We start from the raw sequence: 18,535 nt of genomic DNA, 5'->3' as shown, positions 1-18,535 counted from the left end.
TGCACAATTAGGGGAAATTATATTAACTGTCATGTCATGTTAAAAAAGATTTTACTAGATGAGTACACATAAATTAAATTAATTATTTTACTTAAGCTACTTGTTTTCAATAAATAACTAAGCACTGTATGCAAGAGCATAAATACTAATGCAGTTGCAAGGCAATGAAAATAATTTTTTATTAGGTAACTGCAGTGCGTATTTGCATATTCTTGTAGAAAATTACATGATATCATATAAATGTGAATGAATGCATGATGTTGGACGCAGATGCAAGTACTGATAAGAACATTTATTAAATAAACAGGCAAATCCAAAAATGGCAGGCAAAATAAACGCAACAAATTATTAGCAATGCTCAGGCAATTAGCAAACAACAAAGATGACAAATCTGAAACCAAAACTAGGTTAAAAAAATGAAACAAGTACATAAACGGCTCTGTAAAACACTAAACAGAACGAGTTACTTTGTAAAGAATTGTATGCACACAGGGGTATTTATACACATACAATTGTTTACAGAATTAGGGAACGGCTAAATGAGAGACACAAGAACATATTTTACATTTAAATAGAGAAACTTTCATCATAATGTGATTGATCTGAGCTTTGTTTCCTATGAATATTCATGATTTAAAAAAATATTTTGCCTGTTCTCAGCTCAGTTATCAGCTGCAAAAGCAGGTGTCCACTACTGAATGGTAGAGTGTGTACTTTGTGTTGAAAGTGAAAGACTATCCTTAGCTTTTCAACATTTTGTAATTAAACGCTTCTTCAAGGCTGTAAATCATCAGATAAACCCAGTTGCTTTAAAGTGAACACGTTTTTGGCACAAGTACTAGGGAGTGCTACTAACTCACCTCCATCATGTCAGTGGCAAGGAAATATCTGTTGAGTTGTTTAGCACCACAAAGAGGTGATTCAGCCATTCAGCCTAGGCCCCTATGACTGTAACATTAAACAACAGGCTCATTCTTTGCTTCATTGCTGACCTCAATATTTCTTTTTAAAACCAAAATCCTGAGTTGCAATGTACTAAACGGCTATGCACTGAGCAGCAGGAGGATGCGGCAGTATTGGAAAATCAAAGGTAAAAAAAACTGAGCTGCGCTCGGTAGTTATACCACAAAACTAGGGGGAAAACACGGTGAGATCTCTTATGCTTATTCTTTTAAAATAGTATTGAATTTATATTAATATCATTTGAAAAATATGCGCATAGTCAAAAGAGTTTGCTGAATGTGTTTGGAAATGTTAAAATGTTTAAGAATATTCATTATTTACTCATTAAAAGAATGCTCTTAATATTATTTTGAAAAATTAAAATGATCATTTATATTTATTGTGCAAATGCAATTATTTATTAGCTTATATATAATATATGTATAATATATATGTGTGTATGTATAATTTTAGCAAACTTCTAATCTCAACGTGTTTATACAAGATCAGAGAAACTGGTACATTTGATATAGTAACATAGTATAACAACAGGAAACATTCATAACACTAATGATGTAAAAAAAAATAAAAAACACCCACAGTGATTAGGGATCTAGGGAATCAACGCATTCGTGTGTGAATGAGTAGTAGATATGGTGGATTTTGCATTAACTAAAAATGTTTAATTATGAGGTCAGTGATGAAGTGCTGTGGCTTTAAATGAGAACGTTGAGCCAAGAGAATGGGCAGAAAAGTCGACAGGTGCAGTTCCTGGTTCAGGGAGCTACAGTCATCACACCCAGGTACATGAATTCCACATTACTAATATACATATGCTTATGAAAAGTCATTCAAAACTATTGTATCGTGAATTTTTTATTCTTCTGAATCTCAATTGTGCTTTATACGATACCAATACATTTTATACTGTTCATAAAAGCATGCTTAAAAAGGTCCTTTTTATAAATAAAAAGGTCCTTTTTATGCTGCTAAAATTTGTCCTCATTCTTGGATTGAGCATATTTTCACGTTTCTTTTACTAAAGTTTCCATTCAGTTGCAGTTCGTGTTTTGGCAGCTCTTTGTGCACTTGGACTACTTGGAGGTGTTATTGTAAGTGTGTGGTTCATAGGTAAGTCTTTTTTTCACACTAATGTGTTCAGCATAATTTAGGCAGGCAACTTGTAACTATATGATTTGAACTTGGACATTTAACATATCTTATTTGTCTGTTTCTGTACAGTCAAACTGCTCTTAAAGCCTACCTCAAATACCTCTACAGAGTTAGAGGACACCAAGGAGACATCATTCTGTAATATATCAGATGACAGCAGTGTAAATGACTCTAGGAAAGGTACGTTCAAAAGCGAGCAAACTCAACATACTGCCATACTGACAGTGGCACAAACAAAAATGTTGGAACAATAGATTTTAACACTAGATATACAATTAAAAAAAAAGTGACATCAATGGACTTAAATACCTGTAACAGTATTAACATTATGTAAATATTTTATTCATTGTTGTTTTACCACATGGTGAATGTATGACAACAGACGTTGGTGACTAGATGTAGGCATGTGCAGTAACATGACACAGTTGAGAAAAAATATATAATTAATGCAAATGTGATGTATTGAGGTATGTGTGAGCACACCATAAGTGTACTTGGAAATTGGCAGTAGGCATTATTGCTTTATTTAGTGAGTGGTGCATATAACATTCCATTTTTGATAGTAAATCAGAAGACATATCCTGTCAAATCTATTCAAATCAGTTTAAGAAATACAATTTTCTATTTCAGAATTGAAACAGAAAAATATTTCATAAGTTTGTCCCAATACATTTATCCCTAAAAGTTTTTTTCTTAATGAGCATGAAAGAGGCAATTCTGGCAAGAAAACACTCCCCAAGATAATAATAAAAAGAAACTTGACAGGAGCCATACTCGAATGAGAACCATTCTCATCTGAGTGACAAAGAATATTAATACCATTGTGCAAGTTATCAACTGTTTACTACTGGACAGTGTAGCAAAACTGTTCATATTTATTACATGCCAAAGTGATTTTTATAATTCCCAAGTGGAGCCATCCGCATTAGTTTCATGTGTCTTTCATCTGTTTAAATGTAGAGTCATTGGCAGCAACTCTTTATTCCAATTGGAAGTCACTACAACAAGTATCTCGACGTTAAAACCTTTTCTCAATTTTGTCATAGCACTTGACACATCCATATCTAGTTGCCAACATCACTGTCACGGTCACTGTGACCAACATTCACCAGCACTTATTGAAAATTTCTGATAGTTGCTGTTTGCCTGAATGTAACATGAATTGTGTCTTGGATGTTCGATAACTTAAATCTAACTATGAATCATTAAAATATGCAACATTTGTTCTTTAGCATATTCAGTAATGGAATTATTGCAAAATCATTAAGATTTAAGCTAAATAATATATGAAAAAAAAAGAAATGCAGTATGTAAGGTAGCCCCATATTAGCCTTCATAATTAAAAAAAAAAGTATTATAAATAAAGCATTATACAGTAACTGTAATTAAAATGTTATACTCAAATTGTACCTGTATGTGTTATTCCTTTTATAAAAGTGTTGAATCTGAACATGTTTAGCATTAATCCAAAAAGTTTATTTTGCACCACTTATCCTAGTCTCAATGATTAACTACATTGACACCAATAAACTTTTGTTAGCAATTTTCTGTAAAATCTCTACAGTGTTTAGAGAGGTTTTGACTGAAAAGGGCTCAGTGTTTTACAGAATCAGTGCTGAGAACTCTCTGCTAGAGATCCAGCTGGAGAAGTTGCAGCCGTGGCTGCCTGTGTGCTACGATCACTGGAACTCTTTATTAGGCACCCTTGTGTGTCGACAGCTGGGTTATCTGAGGTGGGCAAAGATGACAGCTTAAACACACACTTCTAGCTTTCAACAACTTTTATTTGTCAGGCAGCTGTGACTGCTGGGTTTCATCTCTATTTATTAGTTGTAGACATGCAACTATGAAATTGTAGAAATCAGTGGAGTCATGATAAATACATTATCAAAAAATGTATTACACATAAATATAAAGAAATTGGACAGGATATTGTGGATAAATGACAGTAATATTGTGTAGCTCTCTCCTTGATTCAAAAGGGAAATCAGATGACAGTAGGCATGCTTGGGTTAATATAACAAAACATCTTTCTCATTTTCTCTAATTTTCTAGGTTCACTTGTTATCTCACATGTACACATATGGCTTTGTATTGCTCTTTATACTGCTTTGTACTGGCATCTTTCTCTTATGGCGCTCTTCTCCCCCAATTTTTGTACTGCTGCTGCAAATTTCACCCAGGTTTGGGCACCTTACCACTCACCTTCCCTTCCACACATTGCCTACACATCAACTATCCAGGATTTAATAAGCATCTAATACATTGAAATTAAACATGCTCAGAACCAGAACAACGACAAAGCCATTCAGTTACAAATCAAATGGCATTATCAGTTTTAAGGTGTCTTAACAATGAGAATGCATATAAAGGTTACAGAACCCACACACATTTTAAGATCCATACCATGCATATTGAAGTCTTCTCGATTGTCAGCAGTGATGCTAGTTCAGAGCTGTACATCACAAAATCTTTTGGTTTAGCAGTACTGGCTTTCTCATTGTGAATGTCAATTACAGTTGTAAATCATATCACTGACATGAACGACCACTGTTTATAGATTAACCAAACACAAAGGTGTGAATTTGACGGATATTGGCCAAAGCTACACTGATGGATTTGTCCAAATTACCTCAGATCATCAAAGCAAACTGGAACATTTATGGCAATTCAGGTACTCGTTTTGCCTAAAGATTATGACACACAATGTGTGAATGAATTCTGAATATAAAATATAACTCTCATGTTTTTATTTTCTTTTAGGGGAAGCTGCAGCACAGGGAAAATTATAGCTCTGAAATGTTTTGGTAATGTCTAAATAGAAAAGATCTATAGTCATGTAGAGTACAGACCAAAAGTTTGGACACACCTTCTCATTCAAAGAGTTTTCTTTATTTTCATGACTATGAAAATTGTAGATTCACACCGAAGGCATCAAAACTATGAATTAACACATGTGGAATTATATATGGAATTATATACATAACAAAAAAGTGTGAAACAACTGAAAAATGTCATATTCTAGGTTCTTCAAAGTAGCCACCTTTTGCTTTGATTACTGCTTTGCACACTCTTGGCATTCTCTTGATGAGCTTCAAGAGGTAGTCACCTGAAATGGTCTTCCAACAGTCTTGAAGGAGTTCCCCGAGAGATGCTTGGCATTTGTTGGCCCTTTTTGCCTTCACTCTGCGGTCCAGCTTACCCCTAAACCATCTCGATTGGGTTCAGGTCCGGTGACTGTGGAGGCCAGGTCATCTGGCGCAGCACCCCATCACTCTCCTTCTTGGTCAAATAGCCCTTGATGCCTTCAGTGTGACTCTACAATTTTCATAGTCATGAAAACAAAGAAAACTCTTTGAATGAGAAGGTGTGTCCAAACTTTTGGTCTGTACTGTAAAATTATCTAGTGAAAACAAAAATATTAAGATGAAACTGCAGCTGATTTCTTTAATCCAAGTAGATTGTGGCACCAGGGCAAAAGTACCCAGGATTATTGGTGGTGTAGATGCTACACTAGGCAGATGGCCATGGCAAGTGAGTCTCTATTACCACAATCGTCCCACATGTGGAGGATCCATTATAACAAGAGAGTGGATTATTACAGCTGCTCACTGTGTATCTACGTAAGATCTCTCAATAACAACTACATTATTATTTATCAAATCCTGCCATAACTTCAGAATTGCCAAACCTATTCTGGTATTTCTATTCTTCTTATGTAAACTACAGGCTGCATCAGGATTCCAGTTGGGTGGTCTATGCTGGAATTGTTTCTCGTAATGCAGCTAAACTGGCTCAGTATATGGGTCACACTGTGGAAAAAATTATCTACAATAAAAATTACAATCACAGGAGTCATGACAGTGATATTGCACTGATAAAGTTGAGGAAACCATTGAATTTTTCAGGTGAGTAGAGTTTACATGCCTAGTCCATAAACTATACTTTTTAGATGTACCCTATTTAGATGTTAAGGCTACAACAACTCATTGACAAATTAAATCAAATTGGACCATGAAAATAGCAACAGATTACATTTTTGTTTAGTTATACTGTGTTACAAAGTTTTGGTATGCAACAATCGTTTAGCCATAAAATACACATCTGTCTTTTACTCACTGCCACTGTCTCTAAACCATACAACATCGCAGGTCTCAACACAGTCATATAAACTTTCTCTTTCACTCTAGCAGATACCCTTCTATCACAAATCACTCCTGCCACGCTTCTCTACCCACTCCACCCTGCTTGCACTCTTTTCTTCACTTCATTAACACACTCTCCATTACTTTGCACTGTTGACCCCAGGTACCTAAACTCCTCCACCTTCTCCACCTCTTCTCCCTGCAACCGCACCACTCCACTGCCCTTCCTGTATTCTGTCTTACTCCTACTGACTTTTATTCCCCTTCTCTCCAGCACGTACCTCCACCTCTCCAGGCTCTTCCAAACCTGCTTCCTTCTTTCATCACAAATCACAATATTATCCGCAAACATCATAATTCATGGAGACTCCTGTCTGACCTCGTCCATCAACTTGTCCATCACCACTGCAAAAAATGTAATCTTTAATTCAATCCAACCTCCACCTTAAACCAGTCTGTCATTCCTACTGCACACTTTACTGCTGTCACACTGTCCTCATACATGTCCTGCACCACCCTCACATACTTCTCTGACACACTTGACTTCCCCATACAATACCAAAACTCCTCTTTCGGCACTCTGTCGTATGCTTTCTTTAAATCCACAAACACACGATGCAACTCCTTCTGACATTCTCTATACTTCTCCATCGACATTCTCAAAGCAAATGATGCATATGTGGTGCTCTTCCTCTGCATGAAACCATAATGTTGCTCAAAGATAGTCACCTCTCAGCCTGGCTTCCACTACTCTTTCCCATAACTTCATGGTGTGACTGATCAACTTTATTCCCCTGTTACTGCAGGTTTGCACATCTCCCTTATACTTAAAGATCAGTACAAGCACACTCCTTCTCCATTCCTCAGGCATCTTCTCACCTTTCAAAATCTTGTTGAACAACCTCGTTAAAAACTCCACTGCCATCTCTCCTAAACATCTCCTTGCTTCTACCGGTATGTCATCTGGTCCAACCGACTTTCCACTCTTCATCCGCTTAATCAATGCTCTCACTTCCTCCTTACTAATCCTATCCACTTCCTGCTTCACCATCTACACACCATCCAACCTTCTCTTTTCCTAATTTTTCTCGTTAATCAGCTGTTCAAAATACTCCCTCCATCTACTCATCACACTACAGTTTTTCTCCACTTCCGGATTTGCGGCGCTCATTTACCGCGTTACCCAGTATATAAGGACACCTTGACTTAGCTCCAAGCCTAATTATCATACTGGCCCCCTAGCCCCTGAGATTATTCTTGCAACCCTAGCTGCTCTGGACCCTGACCCTGACCCTGACCCTTTTTCTGCTCTGCTTCTGGTTTGGACTCTGGTCTGTTTTTTCTGTCTTTGTTTCTGCTCTGCCCTTCATTGCTCTGTTTGCCAGCTCTCTGAATCTTGGACTGGTTTTGGTTTTGTCTCTGCCTGCATTGCCCTGTTGCCTGTGTTAAGACTCTGGATTGTTTTTTGGACTTTTTTTTTTGCCTCTGCCCCATTGCTCTACTTGCTACTTTTGTATATTAAAGCTTGTTTTTCCTATACTCCTGCTCACATCCTGCATTTGGTTCCTCCCATACAGTCTCCACTCACCTGCTTTTACTGACAATTTATATTTTTAATTAAAAAATAGTTAAAAGAGCTGTACACTGCATTAATCACGCGTTAATAACATTTGTGCCATTAACGTGTATTAAATTACAGATGTAACAGTACATGTATTGGTATAAAAAATATTCCAGCACAGGGCTTTCAGCTCGGTGAACATGTGTACTGAATACAATAATTTGTATGTGTCGAACAAAAAAAATTTGAGTTCTCTTATAAATGTATTATGTAGCAGACCACAAGTTTGTTTAGTCTCCACCTTATATTTTGAGTGCAGGAGACGTTTTTTGAATATTATTATTTTCATTATTATTATTATTATTACACTTGAAAACAAACACAAAAATGCCAGGGGTATAAAAAAATAAACTAGTTAGTGCAGTGTCACTGTGACTACTCACTCTGCACCAAAATGCAGCACAACATTGTTATATTATAACATTATGATCGGTGAAGTGGTAAACACTGATTATCTCTTCATTATGGCAACTGGTAGTAGATGGGAAATACAGTATTAGGCTATTGTGTTAGAAGCAGGAAAGATGGGAAAGTGTAAAGATTTATGCGAGTTTGACAATCGCCAAATTGTGATAGTTAGACAACTGGGTCAGTGCATCTCCAAAGTTGCAGCCCCTGTGGGATGTTTCTGTTCTGCAGGAAAAGCGGTGTGTCCGCGACAGGGTCATGGGCGGCCATGGCTCATTCATGCATGTTAAAGCTTAATGGATCAGGACTGTTTTGGCAGCAAAAGGGGGACAGGCAGGTGGTCATAATGTTATGCCTGGTTGGTGTATAGTGAAAAGTCAGCTTTTATCTAAAAAAAAAAAAATGTAATGTAATATTTCATATTGTTTTTTCAAATATAGACACCATCAGGCCAATATGCCTACCACAGTATAGCCATGAACTTCCAGGAGGGACTCTGTGTTGGATTTCTGGTTGGGGATACACACAACCTGACAATGGTAAGAGTATATAAATATAAAAAAAAATACTTGTGGTAAGCGCAAATATGCAGATAAGCAAATTTCAGTATATTATGCTTTGCACAGTTCATATTCTGACACACTGAAAGAAGCTCAGGTGCCCCTGATAAGCACAAAAAAATGCAATAGCTCTTGTATGTATAATGGAGAGATCACACCACAGATGCTCTGTGCCGGCCACACAGAGGGTAATCTTGATGCTTGTCAGGTAATTTTTTTTTTTTTTAATCTAATCAGAATTATCCTCAAATTACTTTATAAATAGCAAAAGAAGGATGGACAAAATTGTTTTCTTTTTCACAGGGAGACAGTGGAGGCCCACTGGCTTGCCAGGATGATAATGTTTGGAGGTTGATTGGAGTTGTTAGCTGGGGGACAGGCTGTGCAGAGCCTAATCACCCTGGTGTATACACAAAAGTGGCTGAGTTTTTAGGCTGGATTTATGACATAATAGAGGTATGTTAAACTAATATGAACACTGTGGCTGATGATTGAACACATTTGTTACCAGTATTGAGTACTGATACAATTCTTGTTTTTTATTAGTAGTAGTAGTAATAAAAAAAAATCTTTTTTTTCTCCATACAGACTTACTAAGAAACCGAGTGAAATTTTATTGTAAAAGAGCATAATCCCCCGACTTGCATATTCAAGATATTATGGAAGGCTTTAATCTTTGTAGTACAATTACCAGTACAATCTAATATCTATTAAGAACAAGTAACAACGAAGCCGTCAGAGGTCCCCCTCCTCCAAATTCGAAGCCACTTCTTTTGTCGTTTTTATACAGTTGATTTTTCTACAAAAAATTTTGGACAATTCTTTCGATTTTCTCTGCTGGTTTTGACCTTGTTCTGTTAACCATTTGATTGTTAAGTGTGACTTGGTAGACTATTTATATTGTATATTAAACACTATTGTGTATGCAAAACTTAATCGTGCTAAATTGTTTAATTTTTTTATTGTTTCATTGTTTCATTTACTTGTTTATTTTAGCGGACCCCATTGTACGCATACCAACCACTTTGTTAGGATATTCTGCATACATTTACATTCATGTAGTTAATTAATTAGTCAATTATGTACCAAAACTTAATAGTTTTAAAAAAGTGTTAAAAAAATTAAACATTTAGTAAGTGACTTAAGCGATTAAGATCTGTGTATCAAAATGCTTTGTTGGTAAAATAGCCTTTTTATAACTTTTTACAATCTTTAATTCTCCACATTGGGTGAGTCTTATTATTTATTAGATAACTTTATTCAGATAACTTTTCACAAAGCTGGGGTCAGAGTGCAGGGTCAGTAAGTTATGGCACCCCTGGAGCAGATAGGTTTAAGCGCATTGCTCAAGGGACCAACAATGGCAGCTTGGACCCCTGACCTTATAATCAGTAGATTATTCCTAGAGTCATAACTACTAAACAACCACTGCCCTGTGGTGCCCTAAGTCTATGCCTATGATAGCCTCAGCTTCTTGTTCAGGTTTTAAACCTGATGTGACCTTCTGCTGCTGTATCTCATCCACCTTATAATTTAATGTGGGATGATCTTCTCTTCACCATGGCTACCAGTCAGCACAAACCAGGTTAATTCTCCTTTGAACTGAGTGTGTGCACAATCAATATGGGGAAGCAAGGAGGCAGATACTCTGTCTGACTGCCTATATTTACTGCAATTCTTGGCTCTAACCATCTCTATTGCACAGACGCCAGCTATAATTCCATCTGCTGCACAAAATCAATCAAGATAAAATTCAATGCAAACAAATTCAACCCCACAATCAGACATATAACAGCTGACATCTAATATTTAAATATATTACTCATTGATAATGATTGTTTAGTCATCATAACCTGTATGATTGTCCAGTTCATATATTTGTCTAGCCTTGATATTTCTTTATCTTGCCTCCTAGTTGTTGTAGTTCATGTTGTTTCACTGTAAACAAATACTTGCATACCTGCATTTGCACATGCCTCTCTCATACCGGACAGATATATTAAGGGAAACAAATTAAAAATTTATAGAAATACTAATCCCAGAGTTATTTTATAACATACAACATTTTACAGTTGATAACACATATCTCTTCAACAATATGGTGGGGGGAAAGTGGTAGCTCAGAGTTTAAGATATCAGACTAATAAGAAGGTCTAAAATTCATATCCCAACTCCACCAAGCTGCCACTGTACGGATCTTGAGCAAGGACTTTAACCCTCAACTGCTTAGTTGTATAATTGAGATAAATAAGTCAAACTGGATAATGATATCTGCCAAATCTTATAAATGTAAATATGCTACTTGGCATAACAATTTCCCACACATCCAAAAGTCTTCAGAAGTTAACAAGGCATTTAATATACACCCCTTCAAACAAAACTAGATGCTGTCATAGCGTAGGGACCCGGAAAAAAAAAAACACAGTGATAATTAATACTTTTTTTATTATTATTGTAAAGCACTTTGTAAACGGCTTGTTTTGAAAGGTCTTATATAAATGAACCTTTTGATTTGATTAATTGATTGATCCATTTGTTTGTTTATTCAATTTGTACTGTCAATATCTGCCATACGCATCCATCCCTGTCTAGATTCATGTATATACATATATTTTCTATAGTTTATACTTTTTATTTCCTATATGAGGATGGGTTCCCCTTTTGAGTCTGGTTCCTCTTAAGGTTTCTTCCTCATTACATCTAAGGGAGTTTTTCCTTGCAACAGTCGCCATGGCTGCTCATCAGGGATAAATACACATCGTTCACCTAAACTGTTAAAGTCTGTACAGCTGCTTTGAGACAATGTCTGTTGTGAAAAGCGCTATAAAAATAAACTTGACTTGACTTGATTTGACTATTTATCTACTTTATCTACTCTGTGTGTATGTGTATGTGACTAATATTTGAACTTGAATTAATGCCACCAAACGGCATCTTTGTTCTTTTTTTTCTTTTTCTTTCTTTCTTTCTTTTTATTTATTTTATAAAATTTTTATTAAATACCAAAAGAACGAGAGGTATTACATAATCATGTCACATTAACGCTTACTTCCAGAGAAAAAGAAACAAAAAGAAAAAAAAAAAGAAAATTACATGTTTTCAGTGCTTTTTTGTTTTTTTGCTTGTTCCAAGAGATCATATATACATATAATTTGAAGTCATTCATAAAATGGGAAAAGTTTGGTCTACATTGAGCCCACTTTTCCCTATGAATATGGAATTTTCCTAATAAAATAAACAAATGTATATGTTGTTGTTCACAATTCAAATGTTCATGTTCTGTATAAAACATAACACATCAATATACATATTTCTATCCCACATTCCATTTTTCAATTAATATAGAATTCTTTATCCTTCCAAAATAATCTTAAGTGAATACAATGAAAAGATTCAAAATGTTTTCTTTTTCTTTCACAGATATATGAAATATTCAACCTAAATCTTTTCAAAACATGCTTAGCAGGATCAATTCTATTGAGTATTTTGTAAGATACTTTTTTTGTTATTGATACAAAACTAATTTGGCAGTTTCCATTCATTAACACAAAAAATATCACCAAATAAAGAATTAATAAAGAATCTTATTACTAGGCTGTTGTTTTAAAACATTTTCAATATTTTTTCAATAATTTTCAAGTATCGTCACACTCTTTGGAATTGCGTCAGTAACAACAGCAAATGCTTTTGGTTTAATTGGCAATTGGAAATTTTTGAAGAAATTCAGTATACGACAAGTAACCATGACAAAACGCCATCTTTTTTTTACGACAGTAGAAACCGGCTAACTCTCAAATAGCTTGCACTCGAACACAGCGCCCTACAGAGGGCGTGACACGCATTTTACACCCTACCAAGTGCACTAGTAGAAAGTAAGTAGTGATCTGTTTGGGATTTAGCAGGGTAACTATGGAAACGGGTGATACTAACGCTTTGTGTTACCACTTTGTTTTTCCGGCTTAGTATATTGAACTGAAACGGTTGCAACCGAAGCTGATAACTCTCTAACTTTAATGCTGTAGATACCGATTTGATTTTGTTGAGTGTATTACGCATATAAAGTCATCAGTGATGGACATTTCAGCGCGCCAGAATGCAGCTCTGACCCACGTGAACCAGTTTTGGTCCATGCTTGATGATCTCTCCCAAAATAATCCTGATGAGTACAAGACGTTTATCAAACGCCAGATGCGAGACAGTACTGACTATTTTTCGCCTCCGCAGCCGAACAGCTGCATTCGCACATCTGTGCAGGTAAATACACTATATGGACAAAAGTGGGTTTTTTTGGACATCAGACTGTACTATACTGTTAAATGTGCTTTCTGAACACCCCATTCAACATTTGGTCTCTATTTGCTTTTATAATAACCTCCGCTTTTATGGGTAGATGTTCCACTAGATTTTGACTTGTGCTTGTGGACATTTTTGCTCATTCAGCTACAAAAGTGTTAGTAAAGTCAGATACTAAGGTAGGGTGAGGAGTTCAGAGCTCTATATCAGATCACTCAAGATCTTTTGATTGATATTTTATCCTTATAAAACAATACTGAAAGTACAGTGTACTGAAAGAACCTATAATTCAGTATTGATCCGTCCTTACCTAAATTTTACACTGCATGTGATGTGCCTTGTAATATGAGTGATATGGGTTTCAGTGCCTAAAGGCTCTCAATTATGCTAGGGGGGGAACTACAGCAGAAAACATGTATCTAAAGTTTGTATGATCTTTTCCCAAAGCCACACGATGGGATACTGTATGTGAATGTCTGTGGTTGGAAGCGTGTCCCAGCACCGGCCTCTCCTACCCAACCTGTTCCTGTGTGCGGAGGAAAACTGGAGACCTTTACTAAACACAAAGGTACACTTGATCATTCAGTGTTTTCAAAGGAAAAAATTCAAAACAGTTAAACAAAAAAGTTCCATGCAAATGTCAACTTTTAACAAGGTACTGCAGTTGAAAGTACAAATTTGCACAGCACATATTGTACATATGGAGTAAGACTTTTTGGAGCTTGTTGTTTAGTATAGTAGAACAATTTTCGCTGAACAAAGCGGAATCACTGCTACAGCGCATGCCTTGACTCTTTTTAGTATGTGCTATAGCACTTCAGCTTGTTTACATCAGTTCATAAATGAGTTCATTAAATAAATAAAAAAAAAAGGCAAAATGGTCATAAATTGGACAATACAATCTACACTATATGGATAAAGGTTTTGGGAAACCTGACTTTTCCAGCCATATGCCTATGGATGTGGTAGCATTACATTTTCCCTTGAACTAGGAGACCAAACCTGTTTGGCATGACAATGTTCCTATGGATAAAATACGCTGCATGAGTGGCCTGCTAAAGAACTGTATCCTCATCTCTATTGAACAGCTTTCTGATGAATGGACTACCGACTGCACCCCAGGCCTCCTCACTCTACATCAGCACTAGGCTTTACTAAAGCCCTTGTAGCCAAATGAGCACAAATCTCAAAAGCACACTTTAAAAATAAAGTAGAACATGTTTCCAGACTGTACTATACTGTTAAATGTGCTTTCTGAACACCCCATTCAACATTTGGTCTCTATTTGCTTTTATAATAACCTCCGCTTTTATGGGTAGATGTTCCACTAGATTTTGACTTGTGCTTGTGGACATTTTTGCTCATTCAGCTACAAAAGTGTTAGTAAAGTCAGATACTAAGGTAGGGTGAGGAGTTCAGAGCTCTATATCAGATCACTCAAGATCTTTTGATTGATATTTTATCCTTATAAAACAATACTGAAAGTACAGTGTACTGAAAGAACCTATAATTCAGTATTGATCCGTCCTTACCTAAATTTTACACTGCATGTGATGTGCCTTGTAATATGAGTGATATGGGTTTCAGTGCCTAAAGGCTCTCAATTATGCTAGGGGGGGAACTACAGCAGAAAACATGTATCTAAAGTTTGTATGATCTTTTCCCAAAGCCACACGATGGGATACTGTATGTGAATGTCTGTGGTTGGAAGCGTGTCCCAGCACCGGCCTCTCCTACCCAACCTGTTCCTGTGTGCGGAGGAAAACTGGAGACCTTTACTAAACACAAAGGTACACTTGATCATTCAGTGTTTTCAAAGGAAAAAATTCAAAACAGTTAAACAAAAAAGTTCCATGCAAATGTCAACTTTTAACAAGGTACTGCAGTTGAAAGTACAAATTTGCACAGCACATATTGTACATATGGAGTAAGACTTTTTGGAGCTTGTTGTTTAGTAGAACAATTTTCGCTGAACAAAGTGGAATCACTGCTACAGCGCATGCCTTGACTCTTTTTAGTATGTGCTATAGCACTTCAGCTTGTTTACATCAGTTCATAAATGAGTTCATTAAATAAATAAAAAAAAAAGGCAAAATGGTCATAAATTGGACAATACAATCTACACTATATGGATAAAGGTTTTGGGAAACCTGACTTTTCCAGCCATATGCCTATGGATGTGGTAGCATTACATTTCCTTGAACTAGGAGACCAAACCTGTTTGGCATGACAATGTTCCTATGGATAAAATACGCTGCATGAGTGGCCTGCTAAAGAACTGTATCCTCATCTCTATTGAACAGCTTTCTGATGAATGGACTACCGACTGCACCCCAGGCCTCCTCACTCTACATCAGCACTAGGCTTTACTAAAGCCCTTGTAGCCAAATGAGCACAAATCTCAAAAGCACACTTTAAAAATAAAGTAGAACATGTTTCCAGAAGGTAGATATAAAAATATATATATTTGCACACACCTGGTAAAATGGCAGGTTTTTGTATTGGAAAAAATTAAACCATGACAAATTGTCGTATTTTTTTATTTATTGTGGTTCAAGTGAAATACAAACAGGAACATTTTACAGGGAAAACTCTATAATGGTGCATGTGCCTGTGCCGAGTGGTTACTTTCAGATTCGTTTGCAAAAGGATAATCCTAATAAGCCCTAAATCAAAAGTCAGGCAGCTGTTATTACTTGTTAATCCAATGTATTTTGTATAGTAACCCTGCGTTTTAACATTAAAGCACACAGATTGAGTGCTAATTCAACAATATTCCAAAAATTACTCAGAATTAAATGTAACAATATATGATTAACAGTTCTGCAAACTTATCCATCTCACTTTAGTAAACGTTCAGCACATGGGCTTGTCTCAGATGTATGTTAGTTTTAAAAGATAAGCTGATTTGGAGGCAATGTATTATCAACTTAGTTTACATTAAACAAACATTAACTACATACAATAATGAGTAATAGAAGAGAAAGAAATTTGACAGACTTTCAAAGACATGCAGACACAGTGAAACAATGCATTATTTGTTCTTGGTGACTGTGCAATGTTAGTTTCATTAGTCAGTTAATAATAGCCATTTAAAACCCTGGCCATATGTAGAAGACTCTATTTGTTTTGCAGAGGATTACCAAATAGTGGAGGTGGCATTCAACCCAGAGGTTCTTCATGAAGCAGAGAAAAACCCACAAGGCATGCAGCAGATACACTTACTGGCTCTACACTTCATCCAAAATCAGCATAACCTAAACCTGTCACAACAGTTCACTGTCATGAGGGCCAAACTAAAGGGCACTGTGCAGGATATGAAACACCGGCTAACATCGCTACATCAGACTACTAAATCCAGAACACTAAACCAGGATAATCCACAAACTAAAACAGGTAAATGACAAATCATGCAATTGAAATGTTTTGTTTGTATGTAACCAAACTAATAATTAAAAAAGATTGTATTTACTGTTTCCAGATTTAAAGATAAAGGTGCCTATATATTTGTGTTTATATCTTTTTAATCGCTGAGAAGTTTACCAATGATTTTAAAGCCTATAATTGATTATTTAGATCTTCAAACTTTTCTCCACAGCTCAGTCATTAGTTCAGCAGGTCTGTGCACTACGAATGGAAGACGAGAAAGAGGAGTCCAGCATTAAGCTGAATCAGGGGCCGAAGGACAAAGACACAGTCAAGCCAGGTCTGATTGAGGTGATCTCCAGCACTGAGTTTGTTCAGCCTCAAAAGCCAATACATCAGATGACCGTGTGCTCACTGAGCAATGACTCAGTCAGGAGAATAAAACTGTGTGTAGAACTTCCTGGAGTAAGCTCTGTGTCCCAGTGCCAGCTCAGCATCAGCCAGGTTAGTGTACCACATCTGCATTTGGTCTGAATTTGGTGAGTGTTCGCTAACTAAGGCAATTGTTTTGGACTGAATTTATGAAACCAACTGTAAAGTAAACTAGTTGTTATTTTAAAAAAAGGAGATAATCTACAGCCAGTTACTCGATTTTAATGGATGACATGGATGCACAACTGGTCAACATAAACTGACTGATTGGATAAATTGAACAGTAAATATTTGTTTGTAATTTTATAGTACAGCTCTGGACTTCTGCCCAGTTACACAGAGATAAATTAGTGTAATAAGATTACATTTATTTAAATGAATTTTAATAACTATACTGAACACAACCTATTTTTATTTGCTGAATATCTAAGCCTTATTCTATGTACACAAAATTCCTATTTCTCCCAAATATCATTCACAAATCTGTCTAAATCTGTGTTAGTGAGCACTTCTCCTTTGCTGAGATAACCCACCCACCTCACAGGTGTGGCATATCAAGATGCAGGTTTTCACTGTACAGGGCAAAACGCTTGAGGCAAATTGTGATCACACCAGATACTGACTGGTTTTCAAACCCCCTGGGCCCCCTGGACCCCCAATACAGTAAAACTGCACATTTTAGAGTGGCCTTTTCTTGTGGCCAGCCTAAGGCACACCTGTGCAAAAATCATGCTGTCTAATCAGCATCTTAATATGCCACACCTGTGAGGTGGATGGATTATCTCAGCAAAGGGGAAGTGCTCACTAACACAGATTTAGACAGATTTGTGAACGATAGTTGAGAGAAATAGGCCTTTTGTGTACATAGAAAAAGTCTTAGATCTTTGAGGTGAGCTCATGAAAAATGGGGGCAAAAACAATTGTTGCATTTATAATTTTGTTCAGTATAGTTATTAGTGAAAGAGAAAACTTGAGAGAGAGTGTGTGTGTGTGTGTGTGTGTGTGCGCTATGTTTACAGTTGATTATAAGGCAGTGCATTAACATAGGATAGTGATTAAACTGGGCAGAACTACCTGTGTGTTTAATGATTTGACAGAATCAAGTATTTAGACAGACCCTGCTATAATGGAAGTAATAATGGAATGTAACTATATTCCTGGGTATTTTATAACATTAAAAACAACTATAAACTTATTAACAGGTCAGAACTATTCTCCATACATCAGCTTTGTTCTTCTTGATAAACACTTCCATTTATTAGGAATTTATTTTACTATAGTATTCTTGTATTTTCTTGACAATGATGTTTATATATTTAGGATGACATCCTGCTGGAAGTGGAGAAGATGTATTTTCTTAATCTCCGGTTCCCTGAGCGAGTGAAAGAGGAATCGTGCCATGCAACATTCAACAAGAAGAAGCACATACTGACTGTCCAAGCATATGTACTGTAATTACAATAAGTAGTTTTCCTACAAATTATCATTTGCTGCACACAGCATCCCGATGTGAATCATCAGTGTATGCACTGTATGCTACATTAAGGTGCTTATCATTAATGACTTGTTGAATGTAAAAGAGTTAGTGAACTCAA

General features: G+C 36.2%; 2 protein-coding genes across 8 annotated transcripts; both read left to right on the top strand.

Annotated features, from left to right (window-relative positions):
- Positions 1-928: 928 nt before the first annotated feature.
- On the top strand, positions 929-11,476 carry tmprss5 (transmembrane serine protease 5). 7 transcript variants are annotated; one of them, XR_006927507.1, is made up of 12 exons: positions 929-1,090; positions 1,641-1,745; positions 1,999-2,073; positions 2,185-2,295; positions 3,713-3,848; positions 4,676-4,789; positions 4,879-4,922; positions 5,576-5,738; positions 5,845-6,023; positions 8,730-8,828; positions 8,916-9,057; positions 9,153-9,293. XR_006927507.1 is itself a non-coding variant. In XM_046862779.1 (12 exons), exons 1-12 carry the CDS (start codon positions 1,663-1,665, stop codon positions 9,444-9,446), a joined length of 1,362 nt encoding a protein of 453 aa, XP_046718735.1. In that variant the 5' UTR covers positions 1,163-1,662; the 3' UTR covers positions 9,447-11,476. The 7 variants fall into 7 exon arrangements, 1 of the variants encoding a protein (XP_046718735.1); XR_006927503.1 differs by having other exon boundaries at positions 1,988-2,073; XR_006927506.1 differs by having other exon boundaries at positions 1,636-1,745.
- Positions 11,477-12,754: 1,278 nt separating this feature from the next.
- On the top strand, positions 12,755-18,535 carry pih1d2 (PIH1 domain containing 2). Its single transcript, XM_046862786.1, has 5 exons — positions 12,755-13,103; positions 13,590-13,710; positions 16,278-16,538; positions 16,741-17,012; positions 18,261-18,535. The coding sequence occupies exons 1-5, from the start codon at positions 12,921-12,923 to the stop codon at positions 18,393-18,395; spliced, it is 972 nt and encodes a 323-aa protein (XP_046718742.1). The 5' UTR covers positions 12,755-12,920; the 3' UTR covers positions 18,396-18,535.

This window comes from Silurus meridionalis, chromosome 12, assembly GCF_014805685.1.
Source record: "Silurus meridionalis isolate SWU-2019-XX chromosome 12, ASM1480568v1, whole genome shotgun sequence".
In the NCBI taxonomy this organism is placed as follows: domain Eukaryota; kingdom Metazoa; phylum Chordata; class Actinopteri; order Siluriformes; family Siluridae; genus Silurus; species Silurus meridionalis.
Note: the sequence above shows the minus strand (reverse complement) of the source record. Positions and strands in the feature narration are given on the sequence as shown.